The sequence below is a fragment of the Diadema setosum genome, chromosome 20 (assembly GCF_964275005.1).
Source record: "Diadema setosum chromosome 20, eeDiaSeto1, whole genome shotgun sequence".
Classification (NCBI taxonomy): domain Eukaryota; kingdom Metazoa; phylum Echinodermata; class Echinoidea; order Diadematoida; family Diadematidae; genus Diadema; species Diadema setosum.
This window is the reverse complement of record NC_092704.1, coordinates 8,654,797-8,678,733: the sequence shown is the minus strand read 5'-3', so window position 1 is coordinate 8,678,733 and position 23,937 is coordinate 8,654,797. Positions and strand designations below refer to the sequence as shown.

General features: G+C 35.7%; 1 protein-coding gene across 1 annotated transcript in view; it reads right to left on the bottom strand.

The window, feature by feature from the left end:
• LOC140244063 (voltage-gated inwardly rectifying potassium channel KCNH6-like) overlaps positions 1-23,937 on the bottom strand; it is a 241,369-nt gene that overhangs the window by 92,072 nt on the left and 125,360 nt on the right. Inside the window, exons 5-7 of the mRNA XM_072323713.1 lie at positions 16,025-16,340; positions 15,087-15,310; positions 11,009-11,247 (exon numbers count right to left, since the gene is read on the bottom strand). Of these exons, the coding sequence (XP_072179814.1) occupies positions 11,009-11,247; positions 15,087-15,310; positions 16,025-16,340 (779 nt within the window). The remainder of the gene's footprint in view (positions 1-11,008; positions 11,248-15,086; positions 15,311-16,024; positions 16,341-23,937) is intronic.

The following is a 23,937-nucleotide window of genomic DNA, read 5'->3' as shown; positions in this document are numbered from 1 at the left end:
ATTGTGGGTATTATTATGTCATATTATAGTATTAGATAAAAAGAGAACACAATGAGGCTGCCAGTTTTGTTATCTTACACATACACAGTATATAAAGAACTATAAATTCTATTTGGTTGCAATGTACTGGCACCATTACTAATTAAAAGAATAACAATTATATTTTTTGATTCAAATTACTTCCATTGTATTACTGTGTAATGACCATCATTTCCACAGCAACACATATCTTTTTTTAAACAAATATCAGCATCTTCTGCGTGTATGTGGCTCTATAAAATAAGAAGAAAATTGTATCTCAAATATGAATAACTGAGGACATTCATTTGAATTGATAAAAGTATAAGAGAATAAACACAAGGACAAATAAGTAACAAAATAAACATAAATAAATAGATAGATAAATAAATAAACAAATAAACTAACAAAATAAATAAATACATAAATAAATGAATAAACAAATAAATAAATGAACAAATGAATAAATGAATAAATAAATAAACAAATAAATAAATGTTTACTTATCAAATTTTATTGTTTTGACAGTGTTAAAATGATAATTAATCATTTGTCTCCTAGTGAAGAAGATTTGATCTTTCCTGTAGACTTAGTCTGCTAGAAGAATATTAATGAATAATGTTTATAAGACGTTTGCTGTTAACAAATCACAAAGGTTGTGCTACGGTCATGTCTATTGGCAGCTATTAGCTGTGAAGTTATTATGAATGAAGTATGGACGGAGTGAATTTCCTCACATGATTACAGGAGAAACGAGTTCCCTTTCATAAATGAACCTTAAAAAAGATTAATTTGACACATTGTACATTTTGTTTTATTTTTTTTTTCAAGTGTCTACAATTAATGGTATTTGTGTTTCTCTCTCTCTCTCTTTCTCTCTCTTTCTCTGCCTCCTCTATATTTGAATTTCACTCTACTTGAAACATTTTATATATGCAAGATAGAATATCAATGCACTTAAAATGGGTAGTTTTTACAGAGATCCATGCATTGCTCCATATCCTGATTGCATATCCAGATAAATGTGGCAAAACTTGAGCAACCAAAAGAAAATGAAATATATTTGGCAAAATATTTGAGATAATGATAGAAGTATAAAATCATGTGATATTGAAGATGGTAAGGCAGTAAGATTATAATCATGATCTAATCATGGTAATATTCCAATATTTTGACTATTCCTCTCATCCCAAATGGTGTCACAGCTACATCTATAATGGGTTATGTAAATAAATAAATTGCCGAATAAACTCATAATGGATTACAATCATTACCACAATGATATTTATGATTGTAACAAATCAAAAGATAATGATATGAATGCAAGGGAGTAATAAATAAGCAGAGTTTTAAACTGAGGACTGCCAGATTAAAAAAACAAACAAAGATGAGTTATACCGAAAGAACATATCAGCACATAGAACAAGGCATGGAATATCTCCATACCATAGTATAAAATGCAACAGAAAAAATATTAGTTTTTGCTGGTCAGTCCAACTTACTTGTTAGTAATATTGCAGGTGTGACTGAGGTAGTGCATATATGAAACACAATTTTGATATACTGATTAAATAATAGCCAAGTAAATATTACTAAATAATACTCAGCATCTGGGAAGTAATAGTAAGTATAGAGATTTATGATTATCACAGTAAAACCTATAATCTTGACATACAACATATCTTTCTTCTTCTTTTTCTTTTTTCCTTTTACTTTCCTTTGTCTAATTATCATATGATTATTATGATTACTTTAATTGACGTTATCACTCTTCTTGTTATAACTTTCACTATCATCATAATTATCATTATGATCATTGTCGTGATCATCACCATTTCTGATGATGCTACTACTGCCATTATCACTGTCATTACTTTTATTACTAAATTTGTTATTATCATACTGATTTTTTTAATATATCGGAAGGATGTTTACTGTAATGAAAATGACAGATTGCAGTATGAATGTGTTTGTTGATTAACATAAATGAAAGCCACCATGTACCCAAAGTCTTTTTCTATTTCTTAAAAAAAAATATATTTTGTCTGCAGGCTCCTTGCTTGCTTTTGGGTCATAAATGATGAATGACTTTAATACAACAATTTTATATGTTTCTCTCTCTTCTCCATCACCAAGTGGACCAGTCCCTCTAATGATATTGTAATCATAAAGAGTGAATTAGGTTAACTGTGAATAGTGCTCACAATCAGTGTTGTGGTGAGTCCCAAACAAAATAAATATGTTAATCATAAAATGTCACACTTCAAAATCAAATTTTGCTGATATGGATATGTGTATTCACCTTGATCTCTCTCTATAGATTTCTCCCTCTCTCTTTCTCTCTCTGTATATATATATATATATATATATATATATATATATATATATATATGTATATATATATACATATATATATATATATATATATATTTATATTTCTCTATATATATATATTTCTCTCTATCTTTTCTCTTTATATGTTTCTCTCTATCTTTCTCTCTATATATTTCTCTCTCCTCTTTTAGCTGACAAAGTTCTTCTGAAAAGAGATTAATAAATGTGAAGATATCACAGGGTTATAGAGTTAATGAGGTGTGGTGCTTCGTAATCACTCCAGTAATGGTCAATATGATTAGATATTAACAAAGTTTGTGAAGTTTTAGCACCCAAAAGACAGCTTCTGTACTTACACTGCCTCTTTGGCCACAGCGCTATGAGTGTCATTGATGAAATTCAAAAGAACAAGAAAAATAAATGTTTACTGCAAAATGCTTTGTATGACAGGAGAGAATTAATACCTGTTTGTATGTTATTCCCTTAAGAATTATGAAAATGAATTGACTTGAACCTAAAATATATATATATATATATTTATATATATATATATATATATATATATATATATATATATATATATATGAAGGGTTTGTTTGCAAAAACCGATAAGTCCATTTTTGAAGATTTTAAAGTACGATATCTGTCATAAAGTACAAAATAATACCTTTTAAATGATATATTGGTCACTACATATAACGGTATATTTTTGAAGTTATTGTCAAAAGAAGCAAAAATTTTCTTATTATTCTCTTTATTTTTCTTGACCTTTAATCGCAAATATCTCCATTTGGCAAATATGGACTTATCGGTTTTTGCAAACAAACTCTTCATATATATATATATATATACGTTTCAAGTTCAATTTCAGTTAGTTTTCATATTCTTAAGAAAATAACATCCAAAAAGAATGCAATTGTACAAATACAAAAGGTCTAAAATACAAATTAGAAACAAAAGTAAAAAAATACAAATATGGCAATGATTGTATAGCAAGATAACAAAAAAATTATACATTCAGAAAAAAACAACAGGTCTACATTCAAAGATATCTTGACTGTATACTATACACAACGGAAACACAATTATGGTTGACACACCTATTTAGGAATTCTGTCAGTGCTGGTCTAAAAGATTCCTCTTGAGAAACCTTACTTTAAAGATGCAGCAGAGTTATCTCACCCATTTACAGTATAAGCTGTTATTTTAGTGCACAAATATTTTTACTGATGAGGAGGTCATGGACATTTACATGAGATGCTGTTTTTTGTGAATTACTAAAGAGGCTATTGTAAATTTACTATTATCCCAGCGCCTAGCATGGTGAATTTTTGCATGTTGTAATATTCGTGGTCCAACAGTAATTCGTGAAATTTGCGAAAATCAAACCCTCGCAAAATTAACAGCTTATACAGTTCTTCTTTTTTTTCCCTCCTCGAGCATGCCTTGATGTATTTTCTCTCTCTCTTTTTTTTTTTTTTTACCCATCACTTCCCCACTGTACAGACATTCCTGACATATTTCCATCATGGAGAGCTGTCTGTATACTGTGAAACCAGAAATGTTTGTGTGTGTGAAAATTTTGTGCAGTTTGCAAGGAGCTATGATTCGCGACAATGAAAGGTACACAAAAGTGTTTGCCAATACAATGCACTGAATATCAGTGAAATGCTGTACAACACCATAGTCAGATACTTCACAAAAGTTTCATGCAGCAAATGCTTCTATGCTTCTGATTTTACAGTGATGTGATTTGACACATAAAGAGGAAAAGTGGCACATAGATCCTTTCAAACTGAAAATATTCAAATAATGAAAAACCTATTAAACAATGTAAAAAAAAAAAACATTCTTACATTCAAGACTGAACTCTTTGTGCAAAAACAAAAAGACAAGTTGTGGGTTTTTTTTCTGGGCTTTTACATATTCACTCTGTATGATAAATTGATCCTTCAATGAAAAATCTGTTAAAACTTGTGACTTGTTTATCAAAAAATAGATCTTGCTCTGCATCATCCTTGGGGCTCACTGAGACACAGAAACATATCAAAGATCCAGATGACTCTATAGGCCTCACATGAATGTATTGGAAACTTGTTCAATATTCAATCTCTTTGATTTTATTCATTTATCTTTTATGGGGGAAGCAACAAAACTGTGTAAAGACAAACACACACAAACACAAACAAATCACTGGAGACAGCTTTTGCATGTAAATGATTATAGGAGTATGGGTGAATATACATGTCTCATAGTGTATGTTGGTCTGTGGGGTGTGTGTGTGTGTGTGTGTGTGTGTGTGTGTGTGTGTGTGTATGTGTCTGATTGTAAGTAGCAGAGGAAAAATCAGTGACAGATGACACAATCCAGCACAAACAGATTTTCTTTTCCCATTGTGATTATCCCTATCCCTCTAGGATTTATTCAAATCTTTCCCCAAATCACATCTTTTATAGCAACTAGTCAATGGGTGATTATGGTCAGGAGTGATCAATTATTTATAAAAAAAAAGAAGAAGTGAACTGCACATACATGTGTGGAATAATAATCAACACATGTCAATGATATTGAAGCGAAACCAATCAATCTCAATATTTCACGAAGTGTATTCAACAGGTGGATGTGTAATGAATTGGGATTATCATTTCTCCCTCTTCACGAGGGTCTGCAGCATATACTCATTTCATTATTCTAATCTTTCTGCAAATATGAGTCATTGTCATGTTTGTCACTATGATGTCGACTTTATGCCAACCACTCCCAGTCCCTCTATTGCTTTGGCACATGTTCTTTATTCGGTCACCTGCGACCTACCGATCACCAGTTGAGTCATACCCCGAGTCTCTGGTGTTTTTTTGCGAGGTTCGCCGCGCCGCCAGCGTGGTTCTCACCGCACTATCCATCTATAATTCATACCCGCATTCCGCGAGTGGCACCGAGGAGGCATTACGTATTTATATATTTGTGGGCGTCCGCAGGAGGGGGCCCAAAGGGGCACAGCAGTGGACAGGGACCACCGCGGGCATTGCGCACATCACTTGAAAAAAAGAAAACGCACACACCAAAAACAAACAAAAAAACAAACATGTGTGAAGAACTGGAAACCAGACAATAGAAAAATGCACCAGCCTGTGGCTGACTTCACTAAAAATTGTACATTTTTCATATCGTAATGTATCCAACATTGTGCATTACATTTTTTTTAAAGTCTGATAATGAATACGGATTTAATGATGTTGAGATAGAAAGGGAAAAAAGAGCATTTAGACAGGGACTTTAATCACAATTAAGAACTCTGGCTCCTGATGTGTGAAATTTTAGTAAAGCAGTATTCTCTGCAAATTGTAATCTTTTAACCCGTTGAGGACAAGTCCTGAGAAAACTCGGGCAAGTGTCTATGGGAAATGCATGTTGTAACAAAATGAAACCGTATTCAACGGGTTAAAGTGGATGTCAACACCATGTTCAAGTTTAGTGACATAACTGCATGTGGAGTAAACTGAAATGAATATAATGGTAGAAATTTTGTAAAGATTGACAATGAAGCAGTTGTAGAATTTCAGTTTCACATGTTTTCACTAAACTGTGAGAGTGGTCCCAACCAGGTTTGAAATATCAAAGCATAGTGACGATGTCACCACCTAAAAATGTCTCCCATTGGTTTGTGTGCAAGCATATAATTTCCCACATGAGTTTGCTTGATACTTAACCCTAATCAGGCTGGGGGGGGGGGTGGAATCCGCCCCCCCTCGACGTTTTGCACAACATCTTCGCAACGCGATAAGCTCCCGCCGCGATGTTTCATGACTTTTTTCTTTCAAGTATCACGCAACTTTTGAGACCCAAATTGTTGCGCCCGCGCTTACCGTTTTGACGCGACGCCCGTTCGAAAAAAATTTGTCAACCCCAAAATTGCTCCAAAACGTGATTTTGTGTACAAATCCAATGCAAATTGTGTTTTTTCAATTAATTCACATAAAAATTCATATCTTCACTTAGAATGGCCAAAATTAATTTATTTTAACATAATAATGCTTCAAAAAATGTCTGTGACAAATTTTGGCCAAAAAACAAACAAAAACAAAAGGTCAAAAAACAAAGAAATACATAAGAAATTCAAAAAAACAATAAAATACATAAGAAATTAATTTCCATACAGATTTTTTTTTATCCTATGTCTCAGAAGAATGATACAAGAAACATTTTAAAAAAGAAATTAGCTTAATTTGACCATTAATAAGTGATTTAGAGCCCAAAACTGATTTTATGCATAAATTACAATAATTAATTGATATAAAATATAAGAAATATTTTTCGGAGAAAGCAACCATACATTTTGATAGAATACGTCGCTGGCGTCGCGTGTGCTGATTTTCGGCGCAATCGCGCGTTCCATAGGCGAGATCTGAAGGGGGGCGGAGTCCCCCCCCCCCCCCCCCCCCCGATATAGCATAGCCAAAAAAGCCCAGCCTGATTAGGGTTAAAGCAAATATTACAATTAGACTTTAATAATACACCAGCAACTACTCCTGAACTTTCATATTTCTACCATTAGCCTTATTCCATTGTTGTCATTATCAATGGCACCAGTACATTCAGAATGCATCAGAAACCCAGAAAGATTATGAATATTCTTTAGTCTTGAAGGAAAACTACAATGAAAAGTCAGACAAGTCCTTCAGATTGCCCGCTGAAAATGCATGCAGTCCTCATAAATTAAAATCTTTCAAAATATTTGAGAGACACACATTCAAAAAGATGTAAATCTGTAACTCAGCTGCCATTCTGTAAGAGATTCTAAAAATGATCATTATTTTTCAATAATTGTATCCTTATAAAAACCTCAAAATTGTTGGGACTTAAAGACTGAAGATAAGCCTACGAGGGTAACCTCAGTGGCAGATAGGAAAGACGAGGAAATAAACATGAGGCCAAAATGAAGTACCGGTAAAACAGACTAGGAAAATGAAAGGAATTTAGAAATATCTCAAAATAATAAGCAAAAAAAAAATGAACAAGATGTGAAAATGAGGTCTCACTGTTATTTACGGTGTGAGCAAGAATATGAGACACGTGAAATGTTGGGATTTTATAGATTCTACAGTGATTCTGATAATGATAGCAGAAGCTGAGGGAAACATTGGCAAAGGATATGATAAGAGAGAAGTACAGGCAAAAGGAAAGAAAGGAAAGCCAATGAAAGATGGACAGACAGACAAACAGAGCAGAGTGACACACAGGGACACACACGCACACACACAGACACACACAGACACAAAATGATAGTTGAGACATAGAATACTGTGCACAGAATGATGTAATAATGCTCTAAAATTAATGAGACAAAGCAATGGAAGAAAAAGTAATATAAGGATCAGGTTGGAATCAGGATTCCTAGATTCGCCCCTGATCTGACTGAGTCTCTGTTACTTAATCAATTAAAAAAAAGTCCTTGACACATATTCTTATCTAAATCAACGATATTCCATTTACATGAAAGTGATGATGCAACAGCCAATTTAGTGGAAATATAGGGGAGACAAAAATCAAAGCACTTTATAATTATCTTGTGAAGTATAACTATGCGACATAAATTCTCAAGTGTGTTGAGGTACATGTATGTCATGATAGGTGGAGGTACAGTGTAATGTGATAAAGTAGGTGTTTCTAAATTGTGGCCATAAGTACCTGTATCCTGTAAAATTTCAAACTGGTCGTGATAGGATCTGTGTGTGTCCCCCCCCCCCCCCCCCCCCAGTTGATTAGACTTTGGAATATAGAAAGAAAGAGCATGTGTAACAATGGCATGAGCACACCAGCTGTGCAGTTCTGCAACAGACTTACTGTGGCATACTGCCATCTACTGTTGATGTGAACACATTTTTTTTTTCATCAACATGTAGAGTGTATTTGCTGCCCCCTGTTGACAATTGACAGATAGCTCCTGAAATGGGTGAAATACTTTAATATTTTCAGACAAAGTTCTCATGTAATTCTTGCACAAGCACGTATTTAGTTGTAGGCACTGTCTCATGCTCTGAATATTGCAATCCCTCGATACAGTATAAAGCAAACCTTGATTATTACTCGTTTATGCCTTGCAGAGAGAAAAAAAGGCAACTTCTATTCAAAGAAACCCTAAAGACCAAAATTAATGCTTATCAGTAAAGTATGTCTTATGGAAAGAAAGTAACTTCTGCACAATGAAGAATGAGTAGTCTAGAGAATTACATAGAAAGAAAAAATCTCAGTACTTGTTTTGTTTTGTTTTTTAGTTTTAAAAAGAAATAACAATGCAGTAGTGTCTGTGTCAGGTTAGATGAAAACAAAAATAGAAATAAGGGGAATTTTGGCTCCAGACCTTTCTCAATATAAAGCCTTCAGTAAAATGTACCTCAACTTCAAACCAAATAATGGTGATCACAGCTTACAATGGTCTTATATCATCCTAAATTTGTACGGAATACCACAAGAAGGGGGAAAACAGACATAAAAAAGAAAAAAAGAAGAAGTACAATATACAAAATAAAGGGGAAAGAGAAAAATGGTGAAAGCAAAAAAGGAACTGAATCAGAGAATTCAAGGGAAATAATTCTGTCCATTGTCTGATCCAAGCAGCAAACTTTGCAAAAGCATATAAAAAAGAACACTTCATGTGGGGACTTAAATTTACTAAAAGGAAATGCATATGATGAGCATTGTCTTGTTTGCAAAGAAAGATTAACCAGGTTTTGGACTTACTCTGGGTTCAGCTGTATGAAAAGCAAGCATCCTAAACTAACTCATTCTAACTTGCTGACAATGGAGCCACCCTGAACTATTTTTTGTTTTCAACCCAGCGGAGTGGAGGAGTAATGGGGAGCACATAATAAATCACCACAGTCCATCAGAGCAGAGATTTGGAGGCACACACCATCAACTTCTTGTTCCTGCAACGTGTTTTGCATTTCTTAACTCTTTATGTGCCATGGTGGAAACCCCCTGTGTGCCACGTTATTCTGAGACACGAAGGTAGTCATGCTTTGAGAAAGAATTCTCTTTTTCCAATTTGTATAACTTCTACAAATTTCTGTTAAGATGGGCGTAATAGTAGGCAAAGTTAAAGAGGATGCCAAGCTTTGTTTCGATATAAATTGTATGCCGACTCTATATTCATTTTTTTTCTTTTAATGACCAGTTGCTACATTACTATAAAGGCATGACTTTTGCACATTAAACCGTGACAGAAACATAGAATGTACGAGTAAATCTAGTTGGGAACATCGCTTGATAATCGATCACCACGTAGAATGCAAGCCATATATGAGAGGAACAAAAGCACGAGAAACGCTTTCATTGTGCCGCGGGATTAGCAGTAATTAGCGGTTTATCGATTGGTCTTGGCGGCTTTGTTTGTTGAGCAGAATATGCGAAGTTGGCACGCCGTCGACTGAGTCGGAGGTGCGAACGTGGCACATAAAGAGTTAATTGTTGTCGGCGTACACACCTGAGTCATTGTGTTGCCCATGACATGCACCATGGAGAGGGGCGGAGCTCAAAATAACTCACCATGGTCCTAGGCACCAGAGATTTGGAGGGACACACAATCAACTCCTCATTGCTGCAACTTGTTTTGCATTTCTTTTAACTGTTTATGTGCTATGGTAAAAACACCATGCATGCCACATTATTCAGAGATAGCAACATAGTATAATGCATTGGGAAAACATTATGTTTTTCAAATCTATGTAACTTTCTGAGATTTTTGTTGCCCTCGACATGTAATGAAAAATGTTGTAGAGAAAATGACAAGCTTTGCTTTGATGTGAATTGTATTGACAAATCTATGATTGTCTTTCTGACAAATAAGTAGATACATTATTGTAGAGACATGACTTTTGAACACAAAACAGTAACAAATTTAGAATTGGCTCGCAAATCAAGTAGGGAACACAACTTGATGGTCAATCACCACATAAAATGCAAGCTACATGTGACAGAAACGGAATCATGAGAAACACTTTTATTGCACTGTAGCTTTTGCCGATTTCTCAGTCGGTTTGGGCGGGATTGCGCATTTGAGCAGAATATATGCAAACTTGGCACGCCATCGACTGAGCCTGCCATGCGAACGTGGCACATGAAGAACTAGAAAAGCACTCTGAGAGCACAGACCTCCGTCAAGCATGCAGCTCATTTCCACCACTGATCTTGTTCTTCCATAGAGATATCAGTGATTTCCACCCATACATGTACGCACTTACAGCATTGTGTGCTGAAAGTCGCCCGATTTCCCAATATAGAAGCCTTTGTTATGTCATAAACCCTCATCTGCACGGCGCGCCTCGCCCAGCTGCATAAACTAGAGCACGCACTTTAGTGCGCGCATGCAAACCTCAAATACTAGTACGCGCAGTCTGAACTCCCAAGTTCATTGACCCTACCTGCTAAAATATCAAAAATCCTTCATAAATTCCCCCAAAATTCTTGGATCACTACCAAAATTTAATCATCTGTTACTTGTATAATTCTAAATCTTTCCTGCAAGTTTCATTCAAATCATTTAACTACTTTTTGATTTATCTTGCACACGGACAAACTAACTAACAAACCAACGGTAATGAAAACATAACCTCCTCCCTTGGCGGAGGTAATTATTTGTTGTTTGCGAACTCACCTGGGTCACTTTATTGCCCACGACTTGCGTCGCCTCCTTGACAGGCTTCAGGATCTTCTTGGTCATCGCCGTGGAGGCCGAGTCGTCTCCGTTCTCGTCGTCGTCGTCGTCGAGCCCGAGTTCGACGGGAACCTCCTCAAGGCTGCGCAGGCTGTGGACCGAGACGTCCTTACGCAGCACCCGGTACTTCGTCAGGTCCGAGTCGGAGGCGGCAGAGGGTAGATTCTTAGCAAAATTTCCTGCGTGGAGGAAGAAGTAGACTCGGGGAATTGGCATTTTGCACCTCAAAAACTCGGTGGTGATTGACGGCAACATGGCAACACTCTGAATACTGTAATACCAGAAACATTTGTGGCATGAAACATTTTCAAATTAATTTTTTTGCAATTCAAATGAAACTTTATTTCCAATATTAAAAACTCGTTTGTTATGTCGATACAGATTAAAAAAAAAAGGTACAATGTATTACAACAATAAATATATTATACTTAAGGAACTATTGTTTAAAATAATTGTAGCTGGCATTCAATGCATTGTAAAGAAAAAAAAATTTGCATACATTTTACTTTCACAAATCTTGGCTTCTCTCAAAATTCCTGAAAGTTTCATGCACAAGAGAATTTCTGAATTTACAGTACTGTAAACATCAGCTGCTGAGTGGCTTAAAAACATATTCACAGGTTCCTGAATTCGCGCTGCGCAGTTGTCAACCCATTCAAAATGCGCAAAGAATACTGTGAAGATATTTTCATGGGTTTTTGAATTCGTGCTAGCCAGAAGTATTGCAAAATACGCAAAAATGAATGTGTTGCAAAAATGTATGTGTTCACAGTAATTCAAAATTGCGATTTGAAGCAATGCTGCATCTGAATCAACTCCATGGGATAGATGGTTATGGATGTAATATCAGTGATTTTTTAGTGCCAAAGCATTTTTTTTTTCTCACCAAGCCCTGATATGAACTCCCTCATGACAAATAAATAAAAATCCATTTATATGCTGCTATTTGGAAACAATTATTAATTGCACAGGCTTGGTTAATATATTGTTATTGTTGTTGTTGTTGATTTTCTTTTTTTTGGGGGGGGGGGTAATATTGGCACTGCATGGGATAAGTCATCTCTGATAAAGCCTCATATTACTTTTAAAGTAACAACAAGAACAAGCTCTGTTACTCTGAACCTCTATTTAACAATCATCATCAGTTGTAAATATTAAAGATGACGTACAATGTAGGAAGTACTGCTGCACTTGGTTAAGAGCAATAACCTTCAGGTAAAATGCACTTTACTATAAAAATAAAAAAAAGATAAAGAAATAGAAAGAAATGGGAGAAATATGCCGAGAAAGAAATTGAAACAAAAGGAGGGAAAAAATCTGCCTCTAGCAGTACTGCCTGAATTTGCATGCAGTCTTTCATCATGCATGAAAGTACATCCTCAGTAACTTCAGCCTCTTTGTGTACCAGGGCTTTCGTGAACACGGCAAATGATATTTAACCAACATTGAAATGTATGGCATGAGTTCAGTTCCTAATGTGTCCCATGAGAAGCCATTGCATGCTTGTACCTAATGCATACAGAATGTCTGAAAAATGACCCCCTTCCAACTTTCACTTCTTTTTTTTTTCCTGGTTAACGCCAGACTCAATCTTTTATCCCACAAGATAATTTTGATCATTAATAAATCACTTGGGGTGACTCTGTTATTTCATCATCTAATGATCTTTCATCTCTTTTTTTTTTTTTTTTTGTTATCGCAAATATGATATTTTGCATTATATGACTGGGCTATCAGTATTAATTACATCAGTGCCACTGAAATGATTAGCTGTGGTAGTTGACAAGGTCATACTTTATGACCTGCTTTCCTCGAGGAATGCTAATCAGACAGTAAATGATCTTCTTCTCTGTCAGTGAATGGGTGAGCAGACGATTACGTGACGAGAATTTTTGCGACGTCAACTACGGACGAAGACCAACTGCCTGCTCTGGCAGGAAGGCAAGCCCATTAGTGGGATGTCTTGCCAGAGGAGATATTCAAGTTCAAATGTACGTATCAAAACATTATATATGAATGATAGTGCTTTTCTGATGCGAAGAAAGGCTAGTCACATCAGATTTGGTTGGGGAGGGAATTTTAAGGGATCGCCTCACTCTACGTTCAACATTTATTCAAAGAGAAGAGTTCAAAAAAGCTTTCTGAATCACGCAAAAAAATAAGGAATTTACCAAAATTTGAAGACTATCATGTTTTTGCCAGGAGGCAGCATTTATCACAATCACAGTGGTGAATAAAACAAGAAAATGGTATCACTGCATTATACCTCTCCAGTTGGTTAGTGTATGTGATATTACAGGTCTATTTTTTGTGTGTCTATGATTCAACAAATGAAAATTTCCTTCTCATAACAAAGTCATCACGACAAACTTATCTCCTGAACAATTTCACATGAATGATATGATTTATTCTTGTCAACTGCATGTCAAAATGGAAATTTAGTCAAGATTGGTATGCACATAAATGGGAAACTTGCCATTACATTATGTTTACATAGTATATTTACAGTTTATGACTCACTTCTAGACAAAATGTGAATAATCTGAAATTCAATAACTTTCATCATTATTTTTATGGCTGACTTTGAGGAAGCTTTCACTGTTTCTGTTAATATCTGGATCTATAATAAGAAGTTTACTTGACTATAGTGTGGGCTTTCACTTCTAGACTTTAGTCTTTGCAATCCAGAACTAATGAACAATTCTTTTCGGGGAAGGATTGGACTAATGTATGGTTTTAAAAAATGCAGCTTTGATAGAAGAAATGAAGTGTCACTTCTAATGAAATTAGAGATACAAATAGACAAAGAACAGAGGCAGGGCTCTGAGTTTGTTGTAGAGATGGTTAAAGACAGTGATTATAAAATTCCATACTACACATACATTGAGACAAACTACATCAGGAAATATCAGAAGAGAACAAAGGATGAATTTGACATATTTGGTATCAAAGCATCTTTAACATCGTCCTTCCATACACTGAACAACTTTAAGCGTTGAAACTCAAATTTACAAATGGGACATCACTTACATTACTTCATATCAAAGTCTCCATGACCTTGTCTATGACACTCGTGACAATTCAGGACAAAGTGCACCTAAGCTGGTGATGTGGACAGAAGTTATTTGTAATCTCCATTTTCATTTGATGGCGCACTGTCACGCAAGGAGTGACCAAATGAATTGATATCCTAGCATTCATTCGCCCCATCATAGAAAATCGATCTGCGGAGAAAATTTGCAGTAATGAGATTTGTCCCATTTAACGTTCCACTTCTCTCGACTTATCAGGGTCACTTGCGAATTGTGGGTCGCATGTCAAAGTGGTCAGTCGTGTTTTGTTCAGGGTCACTGGAGGTTAACCCTGTTTGGTATACTTTTTCTTGTATCTATTTACGGTAACTCTGTAAGTCCCGTTGGCAGCATGCTTATACACAAATTTCAATAGGATTACAATCTTCCTGCAAGTGTTAACTTAATACATGAACCATGTGCCTCTGATGATGGTTGACCAATGCAGGTGGAGTTTCACAAAACTGACAGTATCAAAACAGAGATATGTATTTGTGATCTCTATCAGTACCCTTGTTTAAACTTCATGTGCTCAAGCACTCGCTTTTAACTTGCCAAGTTTAATTTCATTAAACTTTGGTTATCCATCTGCCTCCATCCTTTCTTGTTGCCCCCAAATTTGACCTGAATGTGAGAGTTGCGCAATATACCCAAGCATGATATTGCCAAAGACCAAAACAAAGATCGAGCTACTACAGCAGGGAATTTGGGGTGATGAATGAATGTCTATTAGTGATTGGGACAACTGTACTGATGAGTTCATAAAGTAGGCCAGCATATCATCAAAATAGCTCTATAAAGGGTGAATGAGGAAATATCAAGTACAGAAATGACCTGTGAACTGAAATCCTCGTACTCATTTGGCCGACACAAAAAAAAAAAAATATTTCCTTTCGTAAATGAGATTTGTCGCAATCTCGTTCTGTTTTCCAAACAACAAAACTCACCAAGGTCACTTAGGTATGAATTGCGCATTTTGGGTCGTATGCTGAAGCTGTCGGTGGTGTCGAGCGAGGAGGCACGGCGGAGGCTCACCCCGCTCCGCATGCTCTGGTCGGACCACGTCTTCACGACTGGATGGTGCCTGCCACCGGTGGCGCTGTCCACCGTCAGACTCCTGTCCTGTTGATTGGCAGCCGCCACGTTGTTGACGAGAACCGAACCATCTCTCCTGCTGATCCACAACCAAAGTCACAGATTAAAATATTTTGCATTATACTTCCATGTCACTAGGTTATCTTCTAATCATCCTTAGAACATTTTTAGTGGCATAAAAAAAGTCTTGCAAATACTGTTCACTTTTGACTTTGTGAATAACTAACTGAAACCTATCTATCGTTACTATTTCAGGGATGTGATGATAGATATACAAGAATGGATTTCGTTTTTTAGGTCTGTTTCCACTCTTACACAAAAACACCACAAAAACATGGATATTTTTCCTGGGTTTTCCTTAAAACTCTCACAAAATATTTGGGGCTACCTTAAGTAAAGTAAACTGAAAAAAATTTGAAAGGACAAATACTGACATATATTAAACTTGATGATGCATTTATGTCTGGTGCCTTCTGTAAGAGCAGTGCTGGAACTAGTGCTAGCACTAACAAGCAAATTTGAATATAATAGACCAGTGGTGGATCCAGAGGGGGGTGCAATCGGGGCACGCCCCCCTTTACTTTTCGTTAAAAACAAAAGAAATAAATATAAAAATGAGAAGAAACCCGGAATTGGCATCAGAAATATTAGTTGCGCCCTCCTTTACAGAATTCCTGGATCTGCCCCTGAAGACCATATGCCAATCACTACCATTATCAGTAATAGACAACTTTTGATTTCACCAGTTACAGAGCAATGAACTGACATGACCCCATTTCCTTACGCTAACCTCAGCTGGAGAGACTCCGTGCTTTGCTTGCACGTGTCCCCCGCCGACAGCGAGTCTGAGTGCACCGACTTCGTCGACTGCGTGGACGACGTCGGCAGGTCGTTGGTCGACGGCAGCTTCTTGAGGCTCAGCAGCGGCATCGAGCTCTCCGGCTCCATCGCGGTGGCGGACGATGACGAGGAGCAGGGCTGTCCCTGGAGGGCGTCCGTCTCCCTCTCCCGTTCCCCATCCGTCTCCGCCGGTCCCGAGGGGGCCTGGTTATTGTCCCGTTGCCGGTAGATCTGGGGCAGCTTGAGCCTGAAAGTCCTATGGTTATCTGAGGGGGGGGGGGGGGGGGTGGGGGTGGGAAGGGGGGCATGACAATCAAAATAAAAGGGAATTATTCCAACCTTCATAACTCATGATTGTAATCTCGGGTCAGAAAGAAAATGGGCCATTCTAATCAACGTGAGGACTTGAATTTGTCCAACTTCATATTTTTTTTTCTTTTTGGTTGCAGAACCACATATATTTGTAGCTTTATAGTTGTTGACCAATACAAAAATGGCATTTCCTATGTTTGTTTGGAGCTGGGGGATGGGTAGGAGAGGGAATATAAAAATATTTCCTCCAGAAAAACAGATAAATTTTGGTATTTCTCATATCATTTGTGTTCCTTATGTGTTCAGATGAAGAGGCTTCCTTTTAACTGCAAAGTAAATATTATACATGATGATGAAAAAAAAAAAAACATTCAAAAGCCTATCTTCAGTATGTTTGAATTCTGACAAAACCATAAATAGTCTCTTCTTTCTTGGTCAAAAGTTTGATTATTTCTAAGAAAAAAACACACTTTTGAATAGCAAATCTAAAATCAAAGTGTCATGTAAGACAACTGCCATTTTTTTTTCACAATGTTATTGCTCAGATATGATTACAATCTGATATCAAAGATCGCATCAAATGTTGAATACTGGATGAAATACTTAGGTTTTTCTGTTATGGTGCGGATATTGTGTTAGTCCTTTTAGTGCACTTTTGAAGCTTACAAGAGACAATACAAAATCTAAATTCAAATGTGCAGCAAAACAGAGGATAGAACATTAGGATCTCCAAGTGACAGCGGTGCAAAATGCAAATCTCAAAACAACTGGGTCTGTAACCCATCTAGTCTCACAAACCACAGACTCATGTTTTGGTGCTGTATGTTCATTTCATTCAAATATTCTATTTTACAAAATATTTTTACTATTCACTTTCATTGTATTGCAACATAGAGCTAAAATTCTCATTCTTTTGAACCCTTAGTTGTTGAATTTAACCAGTTCAGAGTAATCTTTCTCCAACACTAGTCTAGTAAAATGCATATTTTGTTTTGATTGAAAAATGAAATTAGATTTGAATCGAGTCAAATTGAACAGACATGCAGTGAAGTTCAGCGAGGCCTATGTAATTTTGTTAAGAAGACGATATCTGTGGCAGAAATTTCCTGGGGACTTGATGGGTTAAACCAATTCCTTTGAGCTTTTGAAACTCCCTAGATTTGTACAGGATCACCCTGGTTCTGCTATGACATTGATTAGTCAAGTCAGAACTTAATTTACGCTTGCAATGGGTGATGTCCATTATTCTGCAGATTCTTCAATCCAAAAATGAAATACAGATCATAATTTTGAAGATTTGTAATTCTAAAATACACAAAGATATTCCTTGTAGGCAAATGTTTGTTAATCCAAAAATTATGTAGGGTTTGTTAATTCTATCATTATTCAGAAGGCTCTTTAATCATAGAATTGAATAAAGTTCGTTATTCCAAGAGTTTGTTATTCTGAAAATGAAATAAGGTTCGTTATTCTGAAAGGTTCATTTATCCGAATATGAAATAAGGCTTGTTATTCCAAAGGTACAATATTCTGAATATGAAAAAGGGTCCGTTGATCCAAGAATGCAAAAAAAGAGGCATACTAATGAACCTTCAAATTACAAATCTTTTTTGTTTTGTTTTCTGATTAACAAACATTTAGAATAACAAACTTTAACAGGATTTCGTACAGGATCAAATTGGTTCTGGTAGGCAATAGATTAGTCAAGTAAAGAACTTCTGTTATGTTTGTGATTACTTTACAAATCTTTAAAAGATTATGGAATGACATAAAAAATGGAAAGCACATGATCCAAAAAGAGGGGCAACTTGGTCACTCATCAAACAAATACAAATCACAGAGTGATAGGAATAGAACTCACAATGATGAGATGGAATCATATTGAAATCAATCTTGATAAAGACTTTACAAAATTTTTATAAGTGTGATCTACAAATAAATTCATCTATTGCTACGTATTTGACAAAGCGGGTTTTGAGTGTCATAAATCATACAAAGCAACATTGCAAAAAATTAACCGATGTGGTTCCGGCTAGCTGCAGTTCTTCTATCTAATTTGCTCTGGTATGAATACAATACCTACCTGGTCGTCATCTCAGCAAACATCCACTACATAATGACTACGCTTGTTATCACATCTCACTGCAGCTCAGTATAAAATCAGTCAACTTTTCAAGCTGTGATTTATCTTCATTAAACTTGTCATTAGTCATTTCTCATTCGGCCACAGTTTAAATGAGTATGACCTTGCTCTTTGACTGTTGACATCATCACTCCATGTACAATCAAGTTATTGTCAACGCAAAAAATCTTGCTGTACATTAATTCTACTTTTGGCTGGCGCAAATTCTACAGCCCGCAAAAATATCTTCACAATTTTATCTGCACATTTTGAATGGGTTGACAATCCCACAGCACAAATTCAAGAACCCGCAAATATGTTTTTGAGCCGCTCAGCGGGAAAAATCAATTGTGCTAAAATATCAATGTTCACAGTAGTGGGATAATCCATGTTGGAACCTAAGTTGTGTTCAATTTGTCTGGTTCAAGAGCAATTACAAATGGAGGCACTACAGACAAACAGACAATTCATTACTTTCTCTGGCATCATTGTATTACAGATCAAAATCTGTATCTCTTTTAACTTCTTTATTTTTTTTCTACTACTGCTACTAATATGACAACCTACTACTGCTACTAGGACAAATCATATTTACTGCTGCCATTTCTTTTTTGCTTTGTTTCACTGATACTTGCTGCGCAGATATTACTAAAACAACAATTGACAACAATCACATACAAAAGGAACTTTCAGCAGAGAAAATCAAAGTGTCATTTGTTCCCTACTTTTTTTTTTTTTGCAATACAAACACATTCCTGTTGTTGTTGTTTTTTTTTTTACATTTCACAAATAACAGCTCTGCAGGAGTCAACTGGTGACCACTGATACAGGACACACATAACACAAGGCTATATTGTGATAACAGCATTCTTCAATGGCACAGGGTAATATAGCCATCTGAGTTACTCTGCACATGTCAGTCCACTTTGCCGAAAAAAAAAAAAATAAGAGAAAAGTATTTTGACTCTTCCTTGTGTGGGACACAATGCACTGTCAGTAACAGACTTATACCCCTTTCATAAACTCAATAATGCGGATAATATCCGCAACATTTGGTCGTAAAATCGGAGCGGGGATAGAATAATGCGCATTATTTCGACCCTTCTATTATCCGCATAATAGCAGCGTCGGGACCAGATTTTGAGTTTATGAACGCAAACCCAAATAATGCGGATAATTGCCGGGGTGCGGTCAAACGTCACCTGTCTTTCCCGCAGGAGGGACGTGTGCAGTCACCATGACGATTATCTGCCTTTTTCAGGACTGGCGCTCGTAAAAATAATGCGGATTATTTTCAGAGTTTGTGAACGTATTTTTTATTGAATTGTCCGCATTATTCTTATGCGGATAATAGGAGGATGAGTTTATGAAAGGGGTATCATTCATCCCCATCTTACAGCACATTGGACAGTCCTTGCAGACAGCTTGCAACAATTTCCTGGTTTGTTAATTTTTTTTTTTAAAGTACACATTTCTCTCAATGGGCCTTTATCTCCTGCAAGCTATCAGTTCTCAACACAGCCCATATTGACATTTGATGCATGTACTGTCATTGTAATCACAGGATTAAAAGATCTCTTAATCAATAGAGAGACGATATCAGGGCCTCTCTCGCATTGGAAATATATACATTTACTGACAATACAGATACTTTCATGTATGATATTCAGCTTACAAACTAGAATTATACAGGGTATCTGGGGTAGTATTTCTTAAAAGCATTTTGCACTTTGCATCTGCTATAGTATGCATAATCATAACTACTCTACAGCATTAATGAGAGTATATGAAGCATGGATTGATAGAAACATATACAAAAAAAAATGAAAATATGAAAAGAAAGTAAAACATAAATATACATAGGCTTTGAAAAATCAAACAAAAAGTAAATGTAAAAGAAGTGAACAAAAAATAAGATGATTGCTATAGATATGCAAACACAGATATATGAATATGATATGAGGGTTAGTGAAGTTGTTATATGAAAGAAAACAATGATACGGTGCTTGTAAAATCAGGTAAATAAATAAAATAGCAAAATGAGACAACAAAATATATAAATAGAATTGATACAAAAGTAAGGATACAGTGAAAACTAGAAAGAGTTTCCTGTAAGTAAGAACTACATGTATTAGACATTAACTACCTTCACCAGAATAATACTTCTGTTTTTAAGGTGTAATCTTTTAATTGCTAAAATAGTAAAGAGTTTCGTGCAAAAAACAAACAACCCAATAGACATTAACTATTTTTGCCAAAATAATGCTTCTGTTTTTTGAGTTTTCATCATTAAATTTCCTTAAACTAATGATTACACAAAGGACTGTTTTTATATCGTATGTCCTAAAACCTGAAGAAATTTGACATGCTAGTTCAAACTTTTATTCTCCTTTTATTTCTTCTTTTTTCTGATCACTAGATACTGATATAATATTCAAACATTGCAACTACACAAAGCTCATTACTCAACTCCAAATATTAAAAGCAGCTGTTATCAGTTGTTGGTGTCGAATTAACTTAAGAAAAAACATACATATTTACATATATATATATATATATATATATATATATATATATATATATATATATATATATATACATCTCTTTCTTTTCATTTATGCAACAAAGACCATGTCCTAATATATGACATGAAGGGATAATAATACTTTTAAATATTTTTCCTTACTTTGGAGTAAAATTACCAACTTAAAGCTCCTTAGAAACATTTTTGAAGCCTACTGAAGCTAGCCATAGTTTACGCATTACATCAGCGAATGGCACTTTATACATGGAGTATACACTGATATATGACGGTGACATTAAGACGGTGAAACATGGACTATACACTCCAGTCTATCATACAGTACGCACATAATATGGGTTGGGACTATTAAACATCAAGTAGATTTTTATAATCATATGTCAAGTGTCACAAAGAGTGGGGGCATAATAACTTTTTTTTTGCAGGCAGTCAAAAAGGAAATACAATATTTTTGATTTTGCACTAATATCTCACTGTTACTGTATGCACTAATTGTGTGCAGAAAAGTGCAGGAAATGTAGGCCTAATAAAAAAGAAAGCTGAATTACCTTTCTGACTGCCTGGCTTTAGCACAATACATATCATCATGTGAAATAAATAGGCATTAGCTAAATACAGAGGTATTTGCTATATACAGTTTTGACATTAGCACATTTGTTGCTTTGCTTTTATTAAGCAGTTTGGTTGTACAATGGTATAGCTGTGGCCAAATAGGCCATCGGTGGGAAAATATAAGAATGCATTGCCTTGTGGGGTTGATAGCAGCAAAGTATAAGTGGATGAGCACATTTTGTCAGTGTTTCTTTAAAAAAATATATGTTTAGAGACATTAATTCAACTATGTGCACAACTGCAGGTTGCCAGGATCATTTTCTGCAGAAGAAAACAATAAATAGATAGATAGATAAATAAATAAATAAATAAATAAATAAATAACTACATAAATAAATAAATAAATAAATAAATAAATAAATAAATAACTACATAAATAGAAACAAAATTAAAAATGTTGCTACAGCGAATCTTATTCCTCTGCCATAGTTCTCCCAATAGTTTATGTTACGTTTCGACAATGTGTGATGACAGTTTCATATTTGGAAGCATATTTAAATGACATGTTTATTTGATGAACAAGACAGATCATATGAAAAAAAAAAAGCCTGACAGGGCAAAAAGTCAAAATTTCTTCACCTCGGTTTGGCCTCACTGAATTAATGATGACCCGAATTAAAAAGAGACAAACCTGCAAACACAATACCTCACAAAAGGATGTGTGACCCGCAAATAAGATGCATCTTTTTATAGACTCCCCAAGAGCTCCTCATTCAGGAAATTTACATTCAAATCTTCGCAGAACCTCCCCAAAGAACCTCCCTCGAACATCCACTCTCAGGGTGTGAACCCGCACTTATCAATCCCGTGGGAAGAGGAACAAAAATGGACCTGAAATCGGAATAATCATCACCATCATCTTGCTCAATCACGATGGACCATACGACTTCACACCTTCATCGCATGTCAGCTTTGTGATGGGTTGCTCTTTAAACGGAGATATTAGATTATACATGCTGCATAACATACTAATGGGGGTTCATTTCATACCTGACACCTTGAAGAATGATTGCCACCGGACTTAATGCTGTGTAATAGTAAACCCAAGGCCAGGGACAAATGTGGAAAAGTACATAAGATATCCCATCTTTCTTTTTACTTTTCTGATCAGTATAAAGAAGAACAACAGCGCCTGCTTGCGAACATTTGACAACATACTCACAGAAACTGAAAAACAGTCAAGCTTTTTTTTTAGCAGCTATCCCATAAAACTCCTTTGCATTACACAAACTTGCGCTAACAAACATAAAGATCTAAATAAAGGATGGTCTAGAAAGCTTTAGACCTGGAAGATCTATTCCCTTCCCCCCCCCCCCCCTGAACAGGTATTCTTCCTCTATTGAAAGAATGTAAAGACATTTGATGATAGAAAAGGCAGGTCTACACCTGTCAACCACTTGCAATCAATGCTACAACTCAGCATCACTGATAAGATAACAAAACCTGGAAAGCAAATTATTGCAAAAGCAAAGTGTACAAAGAAGAGGACCTATTTCGGAAAAGAGGATAAAAAACAGCGACATCAACCTATGGCAGAAAGAGACATGTCTATTTTCCCTCACTCCTTCCCTCTACCCCCCCCCCCCCAAGCCCATAACCCCTGGGGGTTAGAAGCAAGACTAGGCTGTAATGATAAATGGCTATCCTCTGAAGGTCCTCCCTAGACAGCATCCTGTCAGAGCTACAAGTAATATACAAAAGATGAATGTCCTCCTCATATATTACCAGTAGTGACAATATAGTGGGGGGAGAAAAAAAATAGAAAACAGTATACAAAAAGTAGATGTAAAAATTAATGCACCCAAGAACAAGCTCCTGACACAAATTGATCTTCTCTGTTTTGCTGTGTCTGTAATTCAGGGAAAATCCCTAATTCTCCTATAGCACATCCTATGTGTTGGGGGATCTTTGGTGTCATCTCTGTGCAGAATTAAATATATCATCCATCTTTTTTTGTTTGTCATTTATGTAATTGCATTTTCCCCACACTATCATGGGCCAGAATCAAATGTTCCTTTCCTTTGATATTGATGTTAATTGCTTAAATCTCCTCGAAGAGTTTGTTAAAATGACTTCGTGTGTCACATTATTATCTATACTACACACCTGTTGCTGATTCTTACAATTCTTACGGAAGATTAACCCGTTAAAGACTGGTCCAGAGTATACTCAGGCAGGTGTCTATCGGAAATGCGTGTTGTAGCAAAATCAGCCCATTAACGGGTTAAGTTTGGTAATGTTTTGATTCTTCCCTAAAAGGTAGCAGAAGATCCTT